Source organism: Drosophila ficusphila, unplaced genomic scaffold, assembly GCF_018152265.1.
Source record: "Drosophila ficusphila isolate 14025-0441.05 unplaced genomic scaffold, ASM1815226v1 contig_791, whole genome shotgun sequence".
Lineage (NCBI taxonomy): Eukaryota > Metazoa > Arthropoda > Insecta > Diptera > Drosophilidae > Drosophila > Drosophila ficusphila.
The window spans coordinates 2,906,618-2,928,188 of record NW_025064737.1 but is presented as its reverse complement, the minus strand read 5'-3'; the positions used below and the strand labels follow the sequence as shown (position 1 = coordinate 2,928,188).

General features: G+C 40.6%; 5 protein-coding genes across 24 annotated transcripts in view; 2 read left to right on the top strand and 3 right to left on the bottom strand.

The window, feature by feature from the left end:
• The first annotated feature begins 60 nt into the window (after positions 1-60).
• Positions 61-2,379, top strand: LOC108090239. The gene is made up of 3 exons (XM_017188836.1): positions 61-374; positions 771-1,815; positions 1,889-2,379. The coding sequence occupies exons 1-3, from the start codon at positions 161-163 to the stop codon at positions 2,316-2,318; spliced, it is 1,689 nt and encodes a 562-aa protein (XP_017044325.1). The 5' UTR covers positions 61-160; the 3' UTR covers positions 2,319-2,379.
• Positions 2,363-3,530, bottom strand: LOC108090240 (enolase-phosphatase E1). The gene is made up of 3 exons (XM_017188837.1): positions 2,957-3,530; positions 2,592-2,848; positions 2,363-2,534 (listed from the first exon to the last, which is right to left on the bottom strand). Exons 1-3 carry the CDS (start codon positions 3,310-3,312, stop codon positions 2,377-2,379), a joined length of 771 nt encoding a protein of 256 aa, XP_017044326.1. The 5' UTR covers positions 3,313-3,530; the 3' UTR covers positions 2,363-2,376.
• Positions 3,531-3,677: 147 nt separating this feature from the next.
• On the top strand, positions 3,678-14,678 carry LOC108090180 (egl nine homolog 1). Of its 2 annotated transcripts, none has more exons than XM_017188764.2 (5): positions 3,678-4,781; positions 12,622-12,907; positions 13,314-13,394; positions 13,455-13,594; positions 13,654-14,678. In XM_017188764.2, exons 1-5 carry the CDS (start codon positions 4,192-4,194, stop codon positions 14,051-14,053), a joined length of 1,497 nt encoding a protein of 498 aa, XP_017044253.1. In that variant the 5' UTR covers positions 3,678-4,191; the 3' UTR covers positions 14,054-14,678. The 2 variants fall into 2 exon arrangements, with proteins under 2 accessions (XP_017044253.1, XP_017044254.1); XM_017188765.2 differs by lacking the exon at positions 3,678-4,781 and adding an exon at positions 10,944-11,705.
• On the bottom strand, positions 4,957-6,041 carry LOC108090181 (probable mitochondrial import inner membrane translocase subunit Tim17 4). Its single transcript, XM_017188766.2, has one exon. It carries the CDS (start codon positions 5,822-5,824, stop codon positions 5,129-5,131), a length of 696 nt encoding a protein of 231 aa, XP_017044255.1. The 5' UTR covers positions 5,825-6,041; the 3' UTR covers positions 4,957-5,128.
• A 4,438-nt stretch (positions 14,679-19,116) lies between the features above and the next one.
• The window catches only part of LOC108090103 (TLD domain-containing protein 2), a 60,996-nt gene continuing 58,541 nt past the window's right edge, over positions 19,117-21,571 (bottom strand). For all 19 annotated transcript variants that reach the window (XM_017188599.2, XM_017188617.2, XM_017188602.2 and 16 more), the window contains 4 exons: positions 21,210-21,331; positions 20,911-21,070; positions 20,291-20,460; positions 19,117-20,225 (listed from right to left, as the gene is read on the bottom strand). In XM_017188599.2, the coding sequence (XP_017044088.1) occupies positions 20,090-20,225; positions 20,291-20,460; positions 20,911-21,070; positions 21,210-21,331 (588 nt within the window). In that variant the 3' untranslated portion in view covers positions 19,117-20,089. The remainder of the gene's footprint in view (positions 20,226-20,290; positions 20,461-20,910; positions 21,071-21,209; positions 21,332-21,571) is intronic.

The following is a 21,571-nucleotide window of genomic DNA, read 5'->3' as shown; positions in this document are numbered from 1 at the left end:
GGTGCGTGACCTGGCGAATAGAGGGCCAAAACGGAAGTGCACAAAAACAAACAGCGGAAGGTAACCGCTGGCAACAACTCCAGGTTGCGCTCGGTATTGATAAAGCGCGTTTGCAACAATTAACCGTTTTCCAGCAGGCCAGACTTCCGCTTTTCGCAGCATGAGCTCGCACTATCTCAACTCCTGTGTGAAAGTGCCCATTGATCCGTGCAACAACTGTCCGGCTCCTGTCTACAATCGCCCCAAGCTCTGCTCCCTCGGCGGTAAGAAGCCGCCGGACACGGCCCCCACTGCATCGCCGGAGGCAGAGACACCTGCGTGGAGCAGCCAGATGGGAGTGAGGTCCCTGGCTAAATTCTATGACAGCATACCAGGTGCGTTTGGTTCCCCGAACTAAATACTAAGGGAAAACGATTTCATAAATGGGTGTTCTAAGTAAACGATACACTTATTTAGGAAACCCATTGCCAGTTTATTATTGGATAGATTTACAGTCAATAGAAGAACTCATAAAAATCACTTATAAAAATCAGACAAAGGAAATTAATGTTATTTTTATCTTAATCGTTGAATTCATGGTTAAACATTATATAATATATAAAATAAATAACATTTAAGGTTAAACTCAATATTTATAAAAAAAAAAACCCAAAAACTATAAGACTCCTCATTAAAGAATTTCTTAAATCGAAATATATTTAATCTTAACTTTTTTAAAATAATTTTAAAAAATAATAAACTATTGTGCATTTCTTTTAATATCCCCACAGACTACTGCGATGTGAAACACCTGCACCAGGCGGAGTTCTACTCCACGCTGGAAAGTCTGAGGAGCACAAGTCGCGAACTCCGATCCCAGCCAGCTGCTGCCACAACTCGGGAACGATGTGCCAGTGCCAGCAGCAGTTCTTTGTGCCACGGCAAGTCCAAGAAGCGGTCGTCCAAGGGCAGTAAGATGAAAAAACGTCCCCTGGTGCTGGATCCAGTCACTCCGCCGGCAATCGTAGTAATACCCAAGCACGAGGAAGCTTGCGTCCCTCATCCAGTGGTACACACGCCCAACTCCAGCTGCCTGAGCGAGGAGTACGACAAGTGCCTCAGGGACTTAAGTCGCTTGAAGAGCTTTAAGGAGGACTTCGCCGTGGAGGTGGCGGACTTCAAGAGGTCCCTTAAGAATTTTGAAGCAGAGTTCCGCAGGCCAAAGTCCACCAGCAGCAACGGGACCCAAACGCAGACCGACAACCAGAGTCAGCCCCAAAACCGCACCCAGCCAACTGCTAATCCCGGCCAGCACACGGCCGAGCGAGCCAAGTGCCGGAGGGAAATGTTGCGCAGGTGCTTCAGCGTGAACGATCTACAAGGAAGCTCCTCAGCGCCGAGTCTTAAGCCTTCCAAGCTTGCTCAGCCGTCGGAGAGCAACTATTTCCCGCGCTGCAAGCAGGAAGATGTCCCCAAGATACATATACAATCGCCCACCGCCTCTTCGAAGCGCAGTAGTAGTGCCTCAACTGCAGGAAGGGCTCGCTGGAGACGCGGCAGGGGGAAGAAGATCAAGCCAGGCTCTGCTTCGAAGGAGGAGAAGGCTCTGGCTCCACTGAGCATTTTCCATTTGCCAGAGGAACCTGCCCAGCGACGGACGCCGAGTGTGTCGCCGTTGCATCCGGTGTCGCGTCCAAATCTGGCAGCCACTTTGAGGGCTGAAGTTTCGCGGAAAAAGGTTAAGGAGCTAAAGAACAACTGCACCTACCACGATCCGCGTCCGCAATTCGATTGGGAGGTGCGAAAGACGCCAGCTTGGAAGTCGCTGTCTTTAAAGTGAGTACAATAGTACATAAACTCGTCTTCCAAACGGTTATAATTGAGCATCCTTTAATCATTATTTTTTCAGCGAATCGCACAAGGCGTTGTTATCCATCCGGCTGGCCACCCGAAAGGCGGAGCAGGCTTTCCAAGAGCGCCAGTACGAACTGCATATGGAAATGATGCGACAGCGGGTCAAGTCCGCCCCACTTCTTCTCGAGGGTCCCACCTTCTGGGGCCCGGAGGTGGGCAAACTGACCCACACCTGCAGAAGCGAGGAGCTGCGGCACTCCTGCGAGGGCAGCCGCCAGCGGAGGAAGAAGAAGTCCGAGTGTACAGTGCCAGATGCCGATACCAAGCTGCAGCAGCTGCGCAAAATCTACGGCTCGGAGAAGTCCTGTTCACGGCAGTCCCAACGGAGTAAGCGGTCCGGAAGAAGGCCCCAGGGACAGACCACCGAGACGCCCAGCCACGACAGCGGCGACGACCTCTGCAGCGTAGACCGGGCTTTCCTCTAGCGAATCACCTAATTTCCATGCACCTAGTCACAATATACTCATACTTTTTTGGATCGATCTACGCCAGCGCTTTATTGTTCGGCAGTTTCAGGTTAAGAAGTGGCTTAAAGTCCGGAATAACCTCGTAGCTGCTTTTTTGATCGTCCGTCAAGGCGGCGTTTCCGGGACGTTGAAGGATAATGGCTTGCAGTCCAGCAGAGCGAGCAGCAGCAGCTTCTGAAATGCGAGGAAGGACTAGCAGTTAGATAGAATACAAAGAGTTTAAGGTCCTACCTCCTGGAATGTCCGTGAGGAAAAGTATCTGCTGCGGTTCCTCTCCCAATTCGTTAGCTATATTTTCATAAGATTTCTGCTCTTGTTTGTGGCCCACATGCGTGTCGAAATGAGCGCTTAGGTGGGTCTGCAGGTTCCCGGCTATACTGTGCCCGAATATCAGCTTCTGGGCGGCCACGCTCCCACTGGAGTAGACGCAAATCCGGAGGCCAGCCGCACTCCAAGTCTGAAAGGCGGCGGGCACATCTTCATATACACTAAAAATTAACAATAGTAAAGAAAAAAAGTAAGTATGATTTTGATAAGAGAAGTTTCTTACTCAGACAGGGGGCAAAACATGAATTCTATGATGTTGTGCAACTTACTGTCCCTTGAGCTCTCCACTGGCATAACCCTGAGCCCAAATGAGACCCTGGAGCGTTTTCATCGGCGTAACCTTCAGATCTTTGTCGATTAGGTAGCGCACAAAATCGGTAATAAGACCCACATCAACCTCCGTAGATGGAGCACTTAACGTGGTTTTGTAGTCCGTAAACTGAGGCACTTGCTGCAGATCCTTGACAATCTGCTTGGTATCCTCGTTTTCCCAAGATTCCTTTAGGAACTTCTCCACGTTCTCTTTGGCGAAGGGAAAGAGAACATCGTGCACAAAGCTGATCGAAGTAGTGGTACCCTCGATGTCCACCAGCACCACTTTGGCCACACGTTCACTTGTCGGCATTGCGCTTATCAGTGGAATAAACTATCACGCGAATTTAATGTTTACCCAAGAGTCCAGCATCTGTTTGGTTCTGATAAGAAGTGTTCTGATAGAGGTGGCACTCAAGTTACCGGCTATCGATTGTGTAGCTATATAATAAAAGTTTTCTTATGAAAATGCCAATTTCATTTTCATGCTTTAATACAATTTTATTTAATATTTGATGTTATAGAACTCAAAAATCTTGAATACTGTATGCCAGGCTATTTTCGAATACGACTGCTTATTGAGCTTGTGTTTCTGCGACAGTACGAATTTACCACCACTAGCGGCTATCGATATGGCCTTTCTGCCGGGTTTGAGTGCTGTACAACACCACAGGCATCGCCAAGTATCGGTTAGAGTACATCGCTAACGAGCAAAAAAGTTTGTGCGTCAAGATTTTTCACATTTTTTCATCTTTTTAACGTTTTGTCCCGCAACTTAAACGACCAAACAATAACCAAGAGCAAGGCCCATGACCAAAGAGCACACAGAGTGAAATCCCAGTTCTTAAAACAGCTCCAAGTGAGAATAATCCCAAACAAAAGAAACAACAATGCACATATAGCTGCCCGTGCGTTTGTGTGTGTGCATTGTGTTTTTTTTTTGTTTATTTGGCTAATTCTGTGGTGGCCTACGTGATTAAAATAAGCGCAAGCGAACTAACAGTGAAATGTTGGCTAAAACGAGCCGCGTGCCGTAATTCGCATTGATAATTGATAGCCGTAATCTGTGAGTGCTAGTGTGTGTGCGAGATTGTGTGTGTGTGTAACTGGGGCGAAGGTGGAGCAAGAAAAAAACAGAGAGCGCAGTCAAGGTTAAAATAAGTAGACGCCTTCGGTTCTCCAGGAAAATGCAATGAGTAGGGGTCGCGGAAAGGTCAGGGACTCAGCCAGCGATTCCGATTCCCGTTCCGGATCCAAGTCGGCAATGGACCCCCCGCGCTGCTCCACCTGCGGCACCCAGCAACAGCTGCTGCGCTGCGCGAAGTGCAAGGCCGTCTACTACTGCTCCCCCGCCCACCAGCACCTCGATTGGCCGACTCACCGCACCGAGTGCCGTCTTCTGGCCCGCCAAAAGGTCAACAGCAGCAGCAACAACAACAAGCACCAGCAGCAGCAACAGCGGCAAATTCAGCAACTGCAACAAGCGGTGGCGTCCGCCAATCTGGAGGGCAGTGGCGCCGGCGCTAACTGCTCCACCGCCCAGATGATGACGCCTGCCCACCAGGCGCAGAGTTGGCCCGCCGAGGTGGACAGCCTGCTGAATCTCCTCGGACAACCGGATAGCCAAGCGCAGACGGGTCCAGCGGAAACGGAAGCGGGTCAAAATCACCACCTGCAGCACCAAAACCACTCCCACTCCCACCATCATCATCATCATCATGGCGAGAAGAGCTCCAGCTTTCAAATTGGACTGGCGGATGCCAGCTTCATGGGATCGGGAAGGTAATTATCGTAACAGATTATAAGGTGTTAAACATTAGTTTATAAATATACACATTTTTTTGTTAGGATTTTTTCATGATTCCGTCTGTACCCCTTTAATATTTAATTTTTACAAAACATTTGGGATATCGTCTCATTCCACCATTTTATAAATTGGATAAAGAAGACCATAAGCTAAGCTCTCCAAGAAAATGGTTTTAATATGTTAAGGAATGCTGCGATTACAAAAATACAATAAATCAACAGAGAGTATCGTTAGCCTAACGTTAATTCACTATCACATAATTTAGAAAAGGGACCGCGAAAACACAAGATTGACTCAAAAATTAAAGAGTTTTGTTGGTTTATCAAATAATATCGGCGAGCTTGACCAGATCCAGCAGCGATGGCGATGGTTCCATCCGCTCCTGTTCTTTACCCTTCAAAATATCCAATCCCGTATCCTGCAGCGTCAATTTCCGGGCCCTATAGACTCGACATTTATCCAGCACGCGCCCAAACTCCGAGATGGCCAGTTCTTGACCGATGGAGGAAGTCTTCTTTTCAGAGTCCACCAAATTTACAAACGAAGCTTCCCATTGGGGTCTCTCCGGTTGCTTGACATCAAAGACTGTGGCACCATCTTCGTCAGATGCATAGATTGTGGCCACGGCTGTACCGGCTCCTTCTAACATGGCCAAAACGAGACAGCCCACAAAGGCACTGTTGGCCATGGCCCGAATGCCGTTGCGAGCAGCCAAAATTCCTCCAGTGGCGGCTCCACTGAGCACCGAGTTCCAGTGGTCATCCCTTTGCCGATAAGAAATCATGAGACAGTCCACCGTGCTGAAGGTGGCACCCCAAATGGCAAAGCTCCCGGCGATTGCCGGAGTCCGCAACTTCAACGACTCAAATCCGCCGTACAGGCCACGCCGTAAACCGGTTGGCGAGTTGCGGTAACCCTTGAGGAATTGGAACAATGATCCTCCTGTGGTGCCCATCAAAAAAGCGCACCCGCAGTCCTCCACAATCCTGATGGGACACGGCTGGCGATTGTATTCCATATCAGCTCCAATCGGATCCACAGAAGCGGAGATCTCACAAGAAGATTATAGAATCTTGTTTTTCAGTATATTCTGTATATTCTGTCTTTTAGTCGAAAGCGTGTGTATTTGAGTAAATAAGTTGTAGAATTGCTACCTTCTGACTTTTACGTCTTTTCTACTCAATTTCATTTTTTACTTAAAAAATGGTTTTAAAAAGGTTTTGGAAGGTATCGGAAAATTAATTAAATATTTTGATAAAATCCATATACATTTTAAGTCTTGGCTTACTCAATAAAAATGTCTTATTTACCTTTTATATGTTATCTAGAAATCAGTTGCTGTTATCTGGTATTTGATCAGCCACGATTTTACCTCAAGAACAATATTAATTAAACGCCACAACGCCGTGCCCTTGAATTTTCTTTTGTAATTTGTGGAAACATCGAGTCCGCTAAACGAAATATACATACATATGTATATACATGTATGTATGTATATCCCAAGATTAAGGGCAAACATGTGCATTCTCATCGTCGCAGGCCCCGTCCTTCCCCTCGACGATCTTAGCTTGCATATCAAGTCAATTAACGATAAGCGGATACGTGCCCACTTCTGTGGAACGGCACTAAAGAAAACAAAATATGACAAAGTCGATGACTATCATCCAGAGTGAATGATATACATACTTTATGGCTCTTTTAATTTAAATCTTTATAGAAAACTAAATGTTAACTTTTTGATATTGGAATTCTCTTTTAGCAGAAATACATACATACATTGTACATATGTACATGTGCTTTATAGAAAGAGTCGCTTTAGCCACTCTAGCCAGTTTTTTAATTTTTCCCGTTTCTCTAAAACGAATATAACCGTATAACAGTATAACAGTATATTAGTAATGTATACAAGAATTAGATAAATAAATATAACTCAAGTCGTGCTCGTACAAACTTTAGTTAAAGCAATGGTGATGTTTTTTTTTTTAAACTATATTAATAATTGAATTTATTTAATAATCTTAATAATCTTTCAGGATATTATATGTTTTGGTTTACTTTTGATTTGGGGATTAGCAGAAGTAATAAAAAGTACACAACATTAACCGACAGTTTTAATAAATTTAAAGTTTGTGCGAACAATGATACATAATTTATTTTATAATTTCCTAGTCTTTCCTTTTCATGAGTGTGATCGAAAATGTGATTTGTGATGACCAGGGCTAACAGAGTTATGTTCTTAAAAACGTAAAAATATGTATGGATTTATGGACGAAAAAATTGAGAAATATGGACGAAATATGGACGAAAAAGTTGACAAATATGGAATAAAATAGATAAATATGGATAAATATAGGTAGTATAGACGAAAAAAGGGATAAATATAGTTAAAAAAATGGATAAACGTAGACGATTATATCGATCATATTAACTTTTTATGACAATGAACAATTAGAAATCGCTACAAACAAACGTACGCCGTTTGTCTCAAAGATCATTGCAGAACAATATGACATGTTGTGTCAAATTAGTAAAAACAAAACTACGACGTTTGTCACTCAATATGTGTTTATATGATAAAAATGAATTTAAGAGACATAAGAACTGAAAGCAAGAAATATAGAATAAATACTGAATCTTGTTTTGTTTTGTTTCCATTATTTATTATCGAGTATAAGGCAAACGATATCTTTCTATAGGTTTTCAGACACTTTATTGCTCAAAATATGGATTTATTCAAGTGATTGTGTAAAATATGGATTTATAGGGAAAAAGGCGAAAATATGGAAATAAATATTTTTTCATTTAAAAACATAACTCTGTTAGCCCTGGTGATGACGTAGTGATCGAGTGTTTTAGTAAGCAGTTTAGTAATCTTCAGATTAGATGACACATCTCCAGTCCGAGTATTTACCTTTGGCATTACGTGCCCGGCAGTATATTGCTTATGGCGACCTCAGCCGATCTGATAACACTTGCAGTCGCATTTTCCCGAACGCACGGTGCTGACTTTGTAATTATTCTTTTGCGCAGTTCGTTGCGTCCGAATCTTTAATATTCGCTTATTTATTTATTTTTGCTTTACACCCTGCCATTAACAGATACCACAAACATGCACAACCGCACACATCGCAATATTATAGAAACTCTCGCTATCGGTGGACATTATAACGTCCAACGAATCTGGCTAAATTATCAATAATACAACCCACTTAATAATTGATTTTTGTCTGCTATAAGTTCAACACCTGTAACTAACCTATTTATTAATATCTTATTACCGAATTTAAATAATTTATTTAGAATTTAAATTACATAAATGTGTGAGTGTTTTTTAAAGACACGTTTTTTTTAATTTTTATTTTTTTGTATCAAAAGTTGAAAAAATGTTGTGAGAAAGTGTATGTCTGCCGCCTCTTTTTGAGCTGCTTATCGCCCCAAGTGGGTGGTCCGTTCACCAGGTTAGTCCAAAGCGTTTTGTCTACGTGCCGGGCATACGCAAGCGTATCGTTCAAATCGTGTTATCAGGATTCACCATTTGCCTTAGCTCTGAGATTTCAATCTGCCGCGAGATGTGTTGTTCTTTATCAAACAATTAGCAGTCAAGCCAACGTGATCTCATTTTCAGGGGCTTGCAAAATTCCGGCATTGTTTATAAATGTGCTAAATTTACTGGTGTGCCTGTCAAGCAACTTGCCGGGAAAAATAAATAATGTGATTGCGCAAAACTTGATAAACACAGATCGCCCAAAACCGCATTCATCCGTCGCTGGCTTTCAATGTCATGTATGATAAGAAAGGTCGATATCCATTCAGCCGGTCTTTTTTTTATATGTTCGTACCCGGATTAATAATATACACAGCTCAATATTAAGCATTGCACTCCCCTATTGGTTACGTATGCAAATAATGTTTGTATTATTTAAAAGTGCCTGGGTTCCAAAAAGAAAGTACAGTATAAATTATGCATATACTTACTTTTTTCGGAAATGTAAAGGAATCTAGACAAACAAGTAATGCTTAAAAATCTGAATTTAGGGTTATTCAACTCGGTTAAAAATTTTTTTATCACTTTGTGTTTTGCATCATGGCCTAATCCTTTTGAAGTGTTTAATACAATTTCTGAATCTAAGCTTTACTAATCAAAAATTATTTTTTTCCCATTCTAAAAATATGTAAATGAAAATGTAAAAAGGTAAATGACTTTTTTAGTAAAGTACATATGTACAATAGTAACGTGCGAAAACAATTGATTTTATGGTAACAGTACCGATTTACGAAATTGGCTAGGTAAAGTTTGAATACTGCTCTCAGAATAGTTTATAATTAGTGTCTTGTATTTTAGAAGCTCCTCCTGTTCTTGTCACCCTTTAATTTTCATTGTAATCCATTCTATTAAAAATAATTAATTAACTTAAGTTCAATCATCGAACTTAAGTGGTATCCGACGATAGATCTCGAACCCAAATTAAACCAAAGCGAGCTACGTAGCCTGACGCACGTCATCAAGGTCGCCTATCGCTCAGTGCGTGTGCGCCTGCCCCGCCCCTTTACCCCGCCGAATCTTCATCTACTTCGAAGGGCTGAGGGCAGTGTTTGGTGCACGTGCCGCAGTTGCCGTCGTAGCACGTAATACATCACAGACGAAGGGCTCGCATCGATCATTGAAATGTTCACAGAAACATGTTTGCACTGAAAGAATTTCGTAACAGTTTAGCTTCATTTAATATTGTTCGAAATTAGCTTTAGTGTTCCAAAAAAAAAAATGCTGCTTTTGAGGATTGTCATTCTCGCATTGCGTTAGCAGAAGTTTAAGCGAATTGGTGTTCAGGAAAGAAAACAAATATGTGAAAGTCCAAACTTACAGATACATATGTGTACATCAATAGTTCAAAATGATTTAGTAAATCTCTCATTTAGGAGTATATAACCATGATAACTTTTTTACCTACTTTATTTTAGGCACATAAATCCCTTTATTAAACATGTTATTTGCTCCCATTCAAAAAGTGTTTATCCCCCCTTGTGTAAATCTAAAACAGTTCAAAAGGTTACTCGCAAGAAGAGTTCCTTTCAAAATTTAGCATATACATAGATTTTTTTTCAGTGAAACCGTTTTGTCTGCGACTTTGAACTGGGCCGTTGACCCAATTCTGTGGTCCGTACATTTGCAAAGCTTCCGCGTGTTTCCGACGTTTTGTGGCTCATCTGTGTGTTTATTTTCAAAGTGTTTTAGCAGATATTTGTATCAAACATTTTAAATATATATCTCTGCGCCGCTCGCACTCCCTTCGTTTTCATTTGTCTTTTTCTAACACTCTTGGCTATCGCATTAACGCCTGTGCGTGTGCCCCTGCGGATGAGTGTGTGGGTGCGCTCGCATGTGCGTTTGCGTTTGTGTGTGTGCTGGGCTACGTGACTTTTGTTGCGCTTGCCTTTTCCCGCTTTTCCGTCTGCATTTTGTTTGTGTTTACTGAGTGTTTTTGTATTTGAAGGGCGAGCGGAACTAGTACCGCCCTCCCGCTTCCATGTATCGTTGCGATTTGGATCTGATTCTCTAAATTTGCATGTCCAAATCGGTTTGCGCTTATCTGCAGCTGTCTTTTACCTTTTTTTGGCCTCATTTTCCAATATTTATTCACACTTACCAGGGTGTTGCTTATCGCCTCAAGCGGCTGCTTGCTCGGCTTCCGAGGCCCTTTAACATTTCTCATGATTAGTGATGAGTCAGAGAAAAAAGCTAGGACTCAGAAAAGCTGTCCGTAAAGAATCTTCAGACCAGCTAAGTAAAAGTTAAAGTTAAATCGATGGTGTTTTGTTGAAACTTCAACTAAAATCATGACTTAAAACTTCAAGATATTAACAAAATATTAAATTAAAATTAAAACTTAAATTAATGTATGCATTGTATAAATCGTGGTTTCTGATTCTTCGCGTTTTGTTTGATGAAAATCCGCATTATGGTAAAGCGTAAATTAGTTTCTATAAAAATATCAAAAAATAGCTTTAATTTTTAAAATAGCGAGAAACTAGCTAAAAACACCTCACCTGCTCTCTAATCTCTTCCGCTCTTCCTCGCTCTCTTCCTCTCTACTAATGCGTAAGGCAACGGTACTGGGCGAGAGCGACAGTCGTTGCTCCAACATTCGACTATCGAACGGCAACGAGTGCGGTTCGTTTCAGCTGTTACACTCGTGTACTTAAATTTTTTTACCAAATCTAAACGATAAACAAACGTGACTAACGCTGCATAAACAAAAGCAATTCAAACCAAACAGCTGCCAGTGAAACAAAACAAAGCTACCGTACATACATATATATTCAATATCTGCAGCTGGTCACAACAATTGCAATCAAAAATTATTCACACCTGCCCACCAATACGATTGCAAATACGCGGCGCCCTACACCGATATACGATATAATAAAACGACCGGTGTCTCTCTCTAACTCCCTCGCTCTCTTTTTCTCTAATGATCGGGGCTCGCGTTCGCATAAAACTCGCAGGCGATTTCAAACTTTCTTCAGTTTTGCGTGAATTTTAGAAGAAGTCGCTCGAGAACCATTCTTCCTTACTAAATGGTTCTGAAAAAAAAAGAAACAGTGCCCCTAATAGTATCTCTAAACTCGCTTTAAAATACTCTCCTTACAAAACCATAACAAAAAAGGATCAAATTCTATAACAATCACTCGCAAACTTCTTTAATAAATACCGCCTGATAAACTGGGTTACCCAAAAAGGACCCAAAACCTTTGCAAGTGCCACAAAAGTACAAGGATCACAAGCTGAATAATCAACGCAAAATGATAACCTCCACAACTACGGATTACAACAATTTTTTCAAGCATTCGGCACATCCTGCTAATGCTGAGCAATATTTCCGGGAGCTACTGGATAAGCGGTAAATTATTTTCACGAACTTAAAACGACCTTTAGGATCTCGTAGGTTGAAAGATTATGCTGCAAGAGCTTAAAAAATATAAACTGAATTCCAAGGAACCACACCTTCAGTAGTTATGTATTGTGCTCCTGTCGCTGACCGAAACCAAATATGAGCTTTGAAAGTTTTTTGCACTTGTTGTGCACTCATAACTTTAATTTTTCGTATGTAGATTATAAATACGAAAACCGGTTAACGGCTTCTGGTTTTGGTCTTCAATGTCATCTTTTTGTATCTTCATCTTCAGACAGTCCGTGTATTTGACTAGTTATTGTATTAACATGTTGTCCAAACACAACTTGCTTTCTAAAGATACAAGCTCTATACTCCCCATTTCGAGGAAATCGATGTTAACCAACAGTCCCGCACGTTTCAGTAATTTTTTATTTCTGCGACTTTATGACTTTTTAAGCTTCTGTGAACTTGTGCGAAAATGTTTTATTTATTTATTTTTCGCAATATTTGGCGTTGCTTCGCCTATCCAGAATTTGTGGGATCTGCTCTTTCTCGATCCGTTCGGATCTGGGTGGCCTACGTGACTGGGACCCACTGACTTGTATGAAAATATTTGTTTTATGGGGGCATCATAAAAAAGTCGTAAAACTGTATGCATCGCAGTATTTTTTTTCTTAAAGATCCGTTAAAAAAAACCTATTTGCAATAACACTTGTGCTAAGAATAGTGAGGAAAAACGCTGTCTAGGTCTGTAGAATGCAGGGGTTTCCCCAAGGTGACCTCACCCACATAGGCATCGTCAAGTCGATTACAGATTAGCGGCCTTGAAAGGTTGATGTGGCTGACTCTCTGCCTCTCGATCAACTAAAACGCAATTCCCAGTCTGATTAATGTTCTTTGTTTCTCTTACGTTTTTCCGCAGTGAGCGGCGCTACGAGGATCTGTGCCGGAACATCATCAGTGATATGAACCAGTACGGCCTGTCCGTGGTGGACGACTTCCTGGGCATGGACACGGGTCTGAAGATCCTCAACGAGGTCCGCAGCATGTACATCGCCGGGGCCTTTCAAGATGGCCAAGTGGTGACCAACCAGATGGCCGATGCTCCGGCCTCAGGAGTGAAAGGCGACAAGATCAGGGGCGATAAGATCAAGTGGGTTGGTGGCAACGAGCCGGGCTGCAGCAACGTCTGGTATCTGACCAATCAGGTGAGTTGTGATTACTTAACCGAAAGAGCAATTAAGGAATTTTTCTTAGTCGTAAAGCTACCCCAACTATATTTTTTCTTATAATTATAAATTATTATCAGAATGGTTTTGTTAACTCTGTAGGAGCACTAGCATATATAGGGTGAACCCAATAACGCTACCGATCTGAACATAAGTATTTTCTTGATACATACATAATTAAAACTGGAAAAAAGTGTTTGTTGTCTTTAAAAGGAGATATTAATGTACTGATTTTCAACAAGATAAGGAAATAGATTACTTATAAATTTATACATTAATTTACCAAATTAAATTTGAGGAATTTCCTTATTTCTATCAGCCATAACCACAATCCGCGATAACCCGCCTTATTAATCTTATAATATCATTCTTTATTCCTTTCCAGATTGACTCAGTGGTGTATCGCGTCAATACGATGAAGGATAACGGTATTCTGGGGAACTACCACATTAGGGAGCGGACGAGGGTAAGTAACCGGCAGGAACTCCCATAAGAATTTACTTAACACACCGTTTTTAAATGGTAGGCCATGGTCGCCTGCTATCCAGGATCGGGTACGCATTATGTGATGCATGTGGACAACCCCAAAAAGGACGGACGCGTTATAACAGCCATCTATTACCTGAATATTAACTGGGATGCCAGCGAAAGCGGCGGCATGCTACGGTAGGATTCTTTAACATACCTGAGGCTTGCAAATTAACCTAATCGTAAACTATTAACAGAATTCGTCCAACGCCCGGAACAACGGTGGCGGACATTGAGCCCAAGTTCGACAGGCTGATATTCTTCTGGTCGGACATCCGCAATCCGCACGAAGTGCAGCCCGCTCATCGCACCCGCTACGCCATCACCGTCTGGTACTTCGACGCCAAGGAGCGCGAGGAGGCCCTGAACAGGGCCAAGCTGGAGAACAGCAAGACGAACAACGTGGCTGCCCAAGCCCAAGCCCACCAGGCGGAACCCGACTCAACCACCACCCCGCATACCCCGCACACCACGACAACAGCAGCCGCGCCCTCATCCTCATCCAGCCTGCCGGCCAGCATGTCCACGGGAACGGGAGCGTTGAATGCCAACGTGTCGAGCAACGCCTGCGCAGCCAGCAGCGAAATTTGCACGTAACCAAGCAGGCGACGCAGCTAAAGGGCAACCAAAAAGTGTAAATTATTTCCAACCAAACACACATGTATAAAGCTAGTTAAAAACTATTTATAGCTCCGGACGGGCGTCAGCCCAATCCCGAATTGCGAAAGTGAATCAAAGCTCCTTTAGTCGTTAAGCCTTCTAGTTTAGCATCTAAGTCGTACCCTTAGTTATTCTCGCATTAACCATTAGCTTACTGCCTTGTCAGCGTCCGAGTTGATTGTTTACTAATTATTAGTTTGTTGCATCTTTGTCAGGACCTTTTGCCTAGCTCATTCTTAGTTTGTGGCTGCCAAAGTATTATACCTAAACAGAAGTTAACCATCTTCAATAACAACAGCAACAGTCGCGACGCTCATTGTATCCTATCTCAAAATTATTTAACAAGCCAGCGAATCGCTTGGCATCCCACTCAATCAGTTAACTCTCATTCATCTAGCTAGAAAACTTTTTGATATCGTTTACATCTAATAACAAGCGGAAATATATGTCTGTCAAAAATCTGTCTCTTGTTATCCTATAAATCATGAAATATGTATATTTATGGCATATCTACATATTATACGTATATTTTTATATTAAAAGAACGCCTGAGCAAATGAAATCCGTCTGTGTTTCTTTTATTTTTGTGCGAACTTTAATGGGTCTTAAAATGTAATTTACGATTGCCTTGGAGAAAGAACAACATCCAAATGTAGCTGAGATATACAGGAAATATTTTTCTGAAATAAGATGAAATGTAGTTTGCCATTGGGACAAAATATTCATTGCCTTCTTTTGGGCTTTTGTAGAATTTTGATTTGATCTTGTAAGTTGACTACAAAACATGAAAAGACTTCCGAACCGAAGTCTTCACACAGATTTAATAATTAAATCATTAGTCTTCGGAAGCAGTATTTTTATACCCTTGCAGAGCATAGGGTATTATAATTTCAGTCAGAAGTTTGCAACGCAGTGATGGAGACATCTCAGACTCCATAAAGTATATATATTCTTGATCAGCATTACGATCTGAATCCAAATTCGTCTGTACGTCTGTACGTCTGTCCGTCTGTCCGTCTGTCTGTCTGTCCGTCTGTCCGTTTCCGCGCAAACTAGTCTCTCAGTTTTAAAGCTATTTTGCTGAATCTTTCCCAAAAGTTGTGTAGTTGTTGCACGCAGTATATAAGTTGGAACGGGCCGGATCGGGCGACTATATAGGATAGCTCCCATGCAAGAGATTGCAATACAAAATTCTAACGCCGTTGTTTTTAATCAGATCGACTTTATTTCTTCCACATGGCGTTTTCTAAGTATGTACTATTCAATTTCGGATTAAATTCTATAACTCTATATAACTCTATCATATAGCTGCCATAGGAAAGTTCGAAATTTATATATATAAATAATGGAAAAAAAAAATTATAACGTCGTTGTTTTTTATTCCACGAGCATGATTTTAACAACAACGACTTTTTTAACTACCCTTGAACCGAGAAAAAAATCGGACAACTATGTCATATAACTGCCATAGGAAAGATCGAAAAATCTATTGAGAATTAACGGAAATAAAATGATAACATCGTTGTTTTTCATCAGACAATCACGATTTTTGAAATATGTATAGAGTTTTCTAACGATTCTTGAATAACGAATTGAATTTCATCAAAATCGGACGACTATATTCTGATACAGCTGTTAGGTTATTCTCAATCTTTTTATGTTTAAAACAGATTGTTGTACGCTATTCCGGAACATTTCCTCATTTTTGTATTCTACAATATGTGTTTTCCTGAAATTATATTATGAAAAATGTATCTAAAATCGTGAGAATTTTTTACTTCGAATGTTGTACAAAGACAGGGACGTTAAACAACAAAGAGATTTTCGTTTCTTTAACTTTTCGTTTATTTATGTCAGTTTTTTGTTAGGATTTAAAAAAAAAGCAGTTCGTATTTCTGAAACTGATTAAATCAAAATCTAAAAACTTCTAAAAATACAAAAGGCACATTTTTCGGTGATCTTTTATTATTGGGATAGATTCAATGACATCTATATGGTTAAGTTTGACTTTTTTGTTTGTTTAGAACCAGAAAGACTTACGACAGACTGTCATGTACTATATATTTTTACTTGTAAAGATAAAAATTACAATTCAAATTATAATTCTTGTCTGAAATTATAAAAGGGTATTAAAACTTATAGTTAGGTAACAAATAATGTAACAACGTGTGCCAACCCAAAATAAAAACCATTGCTGATATTTGAATATACATTTTATTTTTCAGAAAAGTTGTTCATTTTTGTAATGACTTTACATTTACATATAGTATATATATTTATATATATTTTCTTGCTGTTCTGCTCATGTGTTTTTCAGTTTCATTGATTTTTGTTTGGAATGCAATATTATAGGTACGATACAAGTTGCACACATGAACTAATCCGATATCTATATTATGTTTAGAATAACTGAAGAACAACGAATGCATTCCATTTAAACGAAACAACCAAGGCGAACGTTCGAACTTTCGATTTATTTTTAACATGTACACTGATCAATATCGTTTGCAAATATGCTTAGTACTTGGTCGCGACCTGAATACAGCTAGCCGATATCATCAAGATACACTCGATTTGCTTTCCAAAAATATATATATGTATGTATGTATGTAGGTAGATATATCTCGTATATACACACGACCTAGGTAATGGCTGCTGTTCGTCGAGTAATCAACTATACATTTTCATCGCCTGCAATCCGCCGGTAGAAAAATAAACCACTTGCTGCACCCACCCACTTTCCTTTCTGACTCCCCCGATCTGTCTATATCCTTAAAAAACCTGCTCCTTCCTTCCTGCTCGTCCACTCCCCCTATATGCTATAACATTGCTATGTGGCATGGACCTTTAGTTGTGGCATGGTTAGAGTGTGCTCTCTTCTAAGTGGAGTTTTTACAATCGTTCGGTTCTACAATCAGCGTTCTAAGGGCGGCACTGAAGTAAGCGGGAGATCCACGGGAGTCCTTCGGCTCCTTCAGCTCCTGACAATCGCAAATCTACATCTCTAAGAATGTGTATATTGTGTATCCGATATCCTGAATATCTGCCTCGAATTGTGCGAATTACGTTTGTTTTAATTTCAGTGCACAACAACTAGAAACGCTTGCAAACTACTCAACTTGGTAATGGTAATGGGCAAAGCACTGGAAACTGGAAACGCAGACAGTGAGTGGAAAAAGCACTCGCACTAGGCTTAAGGGTAATCCCACTTATTGGGGGGGGGGGCACTATCTTGATATACATCGGGGTACTTATGTTTGCCTGAATACATATTACACAAATACTAAGCACTTATTGAACTCACAACAGAAACTTAGGGGCATCAATATCAATATTGTCATCAATATAATCATGCATTGATGGCTTAAACAATTGTCTGCCGTAACAACAACATGTGCGGCATATCTTATTCAGTTTTCGCTTGGTATATGCACCAGTCTACAATTTAATTGACAGAAGTTACAATATATAAAATTATCTTCATTAATTTGCCGCCTCGCTCTCTTTTGGTTTAGTGTTCACTTTATTTTCCGTTCAACGCACAACAAAATATCTACGAATTCAACAACATATTTTCATAGACTACAAAAATGAAGCTTTCAGCTTGTGTGTGAGTTGGTTGGTTGTGTATTGAGACATAATTGACTGCTGTCAACAAACTAATTTCGGTATACATATCAATTTTGAATGACATTATGCTCGACCCACAACGAAAGCCTCTTCGGGGAGTTATCGCCTGGTTTGTGGTGCCATATATCTCTTAGTAAACGCATTTTGGTCTCAAGTTTTTTAAATGAAGTTCGCGTATAGTTGAAGTGATCTTTAAGCTAATCTTAACCGATCTCTCGGTTTCGGTTATCATAACTTTTGCTCAGTAAACATAAGCCTTTCCAATGTTCGTTTTGGATTCTCTAAAGTCCTAAAAAGAAAGTCTTCCGTTTTCACAATACAACAGGAATTTCAACTTGATTCTTATTTGGTTTCAATGCGTATTGAGGGGAGTTATGTATATACTATCATCCATATAGAGCGTACATGTACATATGGTATGTGGTTAGGCATGCAAAACTACACAAAATTGTCTGTCAAGATCATTAAATAACATCTAAAAACTTCTTCACTGGCGTGAGTCTCCATAGTTCATCGTTTGCTTAAATTTTCATATGTATATTTCCATTTTTTTGGGGCTGGGGTGCGTGCAAATTTCAGCTAAATTTCTCTAAATAGTTGCATGCTAAGAGGATTCTCTGGGTTTCGGTTAGGGATTATCTTTACAGTTTATCGTTTTTCAATTTCACAATTTCTTTTGATGTCTTGTGTGCGTTGCTTCTGAGTCGTTTAATCTTTTTAAACCAGTATAAACTTTAACTCCGATGAAATGATAGTTTTAATTATTTTCTTTTTTGTTAGTTTCGAACTCGGTTCAGTGTAAAATATCAGCAATTTTGTTTCGTTTGTTCTCTCAAATTTATCTCCAGCGTCTTGTGTGTACTTGAATATTTAGAATATGTTTCTGACTCGGTTGCGTAGCCGATAGATTTTTGGGAGGTTACAATACAATCGACTGGGAACTGGGAACTTGGGGCTAGGTTGGGTTTGGTTTTGGTTTTGGGGGCGCAAATACACTACAAAAATTACACTTACATTTACCTAGATTCGTTTCTACCATTGTACATTTATATATAGCGTATGTGTATACATATATGTATATCATTTATTCATAATTATACTGAAATTGTATCTCAAAAGGGATATAAAGCCATTTAAGTTTGTCGGTTTGACTTCCGCAAAACCTCTCCCCCCCAACAGCAGCTCCTTCCGATTCTGCTGCGGAGGAGTCTGTATAAATTTTATGTACGGGCTGCACCGATATCTGCGGAGAGAACTTACAACTACAAAACAAATCTCGCCTTTGAAAAGTGTAGCACACCTACGGGTTTGGGGGGGATATATTTAACTGTCTGGGGATCTGGGATCAAGTAAAACCTCTGTTTGGCCAGTTTGGTTGTATAATATTGTGTATTTCATTCTGGTGTTGTTTCTGTTTTTGTTTTAGTATAATTGCATAAAAGTCAACATCATTAGCATTAACATAATCGTAATTAAATATATGTATATCGTGTAAAACTAAAAAATAAAACGCTCGCCCTCGGCTCCTTCTTCTTTACATTTATATAAAAGTCAAATCGTTAAAAGTTATCTTCGCTTTCAGTTTTACTTGCAATCAGAACTTTTGCACTAAAAATTATATCGACATTCTTTTTACTTTTCTCAACTTCTCAGCTTCCTGCTTCTTCTTTTCGCAATGCTCTGGATAGGGTGACTCAAACCATCGAAATTAAATTCAAACTGAAATCAGTGAAGAGAACCAGGCACGATAAATGATCAAAATTTGCAATTTCGCTATATGATACTTCTCACAATTTGGTGGTTATATTTTCCGATAATAAGAACTTAACTTAAATGTGTGCTTGTGTGTGTGTGTGGGTGTATGCGTGTGCTTTAATTCATGGAGATGTGTGTGTGTGTGATGACCTCTAATGTATCTTCAATTGTTTTCGCTTCAATTTCCGTGTCGTTTGTCTGTCTGCCTTTGGGGTTTCCCATACTCTGCTTTTGTTTAAGTCTAACACATAATTTAGTTGCTTTCGTATAATAATATGTAATATAAAACTAAATAATTAATACGTTCCAACGCGTAGCTAGCTCGCACTTTGCATCCGAGAACAGAAGATTCCGAGCGTTTTCCTCCAGATCAGAATCAGAATCAGATCAGTGTTCTATATCCTCCTCCTCCCTCCTCTCTCCTCGTGGTGTTCGTGTTTGCAAGTGTTTTTCGGGTCGAGGGCTGTGCGGGCCGTTTCGGAGGATCCCTAGACGCACATCAGCTTTTGACATCTTTCTCAGGTTGTTGGTTTAGTACAAGTACATATAGTTAATTAAATTGGTTTGTTGTTGACAACAGAAATTCACTTAAACAAATGCCCAGCATTCGAGTGTTTTGATAACAAAGTCTTCTTGTGGCGCCAGAGGCTCGTTGCCGTATGTGCTGCACTGCTGCGATCGTCCCTGGTTCAGATCTCCGTCCAGCCACAGGCCGAACCGACCACTGAAACACACAAATTCAAATTGGGTTAGCAAATGAAAGAGGATCAGAAGGCATCAAACACTCACTCTCCAGCGCCAATCGAAAGGCTCTCCATGTTGCCCTTGATGAAGTACATATTCTCGCCAGTCCAGTGGAACACTTTGAAGCTGGGGTTAAACTTGTAGAGCAGGGACTCGCCGGTGCCGTAGAAGTGATCCGACACATGCAGCGAGCACGAGGTCAGGGCACCAAAAACCTTTGGGTATCAAAATGATATATTTTAGTATAACAATGTATTCACGGGTAAATATTGCTAATTAAAAGTGTGACAAGAATTTGTTTTGACTTTGTGCAGTCATTTTTAACAGGCCTACATACACTTTTTAATTGCGGCAATCTCTACTGCACTTAGCTGAAATTTAGCATGCGGATAATTATCAATGCTAAACAGGTATTAAAGAATTTTTCTAATTAAAATCCCATAAACAAACTCTAAACAATCAAAATAAAGCCGTTTTATTAGGTTTTTGACGCGAGCAGGATTTAAGTGAGGAGCGAATTAATGAGATTACATCTGAGCCCTTTCAAAGTATGCTAAATATTTAAAATTAAATTAAAGATTCCCCTTGAAAAAATATACGTTAATTGCTTGACTTTTCCTTTCTTTCATGCCTCTTAATAACTCTAATTTGTAACCCCAACTTACATTGTGCTCTGTGTCCTCGATGACAATCAGGACCGGACTCTCCAGACGCGCCATTTTGCGGTAGAGGGAGTTGAGGGCGAAACCATGTTGCGACGTGCTGAAGATCAGGGACCAGGAGTATCCCTCGGCTCTGGCTGGCAGGTGGGAGCAGAGCTTCTCGCTGCAAGGGAAAACCAGGATTAGTGGGCATTCTCGAAGAGGCATTGACCAGCAGTTCCCATCGATGAAAGCAGCTCAGTGAAAACGCATAGAACTTGATTTGAAAAAGGGGGAGCGGCGCCCAGGAGGTGACCACTTACCGGTGCTCCTCTGTGAGGATTTCCGTCTTGCCAATCAGGTCTGGGATGGGGAAGTCCAGGTCGAAGGAGCCGGTGGCGAAGAGTGAGGTCTTGCGATACTCATCTGTGCTCATTGACAGCACCTGGAGAACGATGGACGAACAAGAACATATATTAGCACAAAAAGTTACACTCAGTGGGCTGCTATTAAACATAATCTAATTGATAAGACAAAAAGTAAATTCCAAATCAAACTAAATTACATTTCCAAACGATACTTAAATACGTTTTTGCTGTTTGGAGGAGTTTAAAGGGTTTTAGCTTTTCATTTTCTGTGCTTTTCTTGGGCTGTTTGGGGTTTCATTTAAGAGTATTGGCTGGGT

Coding starts and splice junctions, on each gene's coding strand:
- LOC108090239 (XM_017188836.1), top strand. CDS start 161: ATGAGCTCGCACTATCTCAACTCCTGTGTGAAAGTGCCCATTGATCCG. Junction 375..770: donor ATTCTATGACAGCATACCAG/GTGCGTTTGGTT, acceptor ATATCCCCACAG/ACTACTGCGATGTGAAACAC. Junction 1,816..1,888: donor TGGAAGTCGCTGTCTTTAAA/GTGAGTACAATA, acceptor TTATTTTTTCAG/CGAATCGCACAAGGCGTTGT.
- LOC108090240 (XM_017188837.1), bottom strand. CDS start 3,312: ATGCCGACAAGTGAACGTGTGGCCAAAGTGGTGCTGGTGGACATCGAG. Junction 2,849..2,956: donor AGTGGAGAGCTCAAGGGACA/GTAAGTTGCACA, acceptor GTTAATTTTTAG/TGTATATGAAGATGTGCCCG. Junction 2,535..2,591: donor CCTCACGGACATTCCAGGAG/GTAGGACCTTAA, acceptor CTCGCATTTCAG/AAGCTGCTGCTGCTCGCTCT.
- LOC108090180 (XM_017188764.2), top strand. CDS start 4,192: ATGAGTAGGGGTCGCGGAAAGGTCAGGGACTCAGCCAGCGATTCCGAT. Junction 4,782..12,621: donor AGCTTCATGGGATCGGGAAG/GTAATTATCGTA, acceptor GTTTTTCCGCAG/TGAGCGGCGCTACGAGGATC. Junction 13,395..13,454: donor ACATTAGGGAGCGGACGAGG/GTAAGTAACCGG, acceptor TTTAAATGGTAG/GCCATGGTCGCCTGCTATCC.
- LOC108090181 (XM_017188766.2), bottom strand. CDS start 5,824: ATGGAATACAATCGCCAGCCGTGTCCCATCAGGATTGTGGAGGACTGC.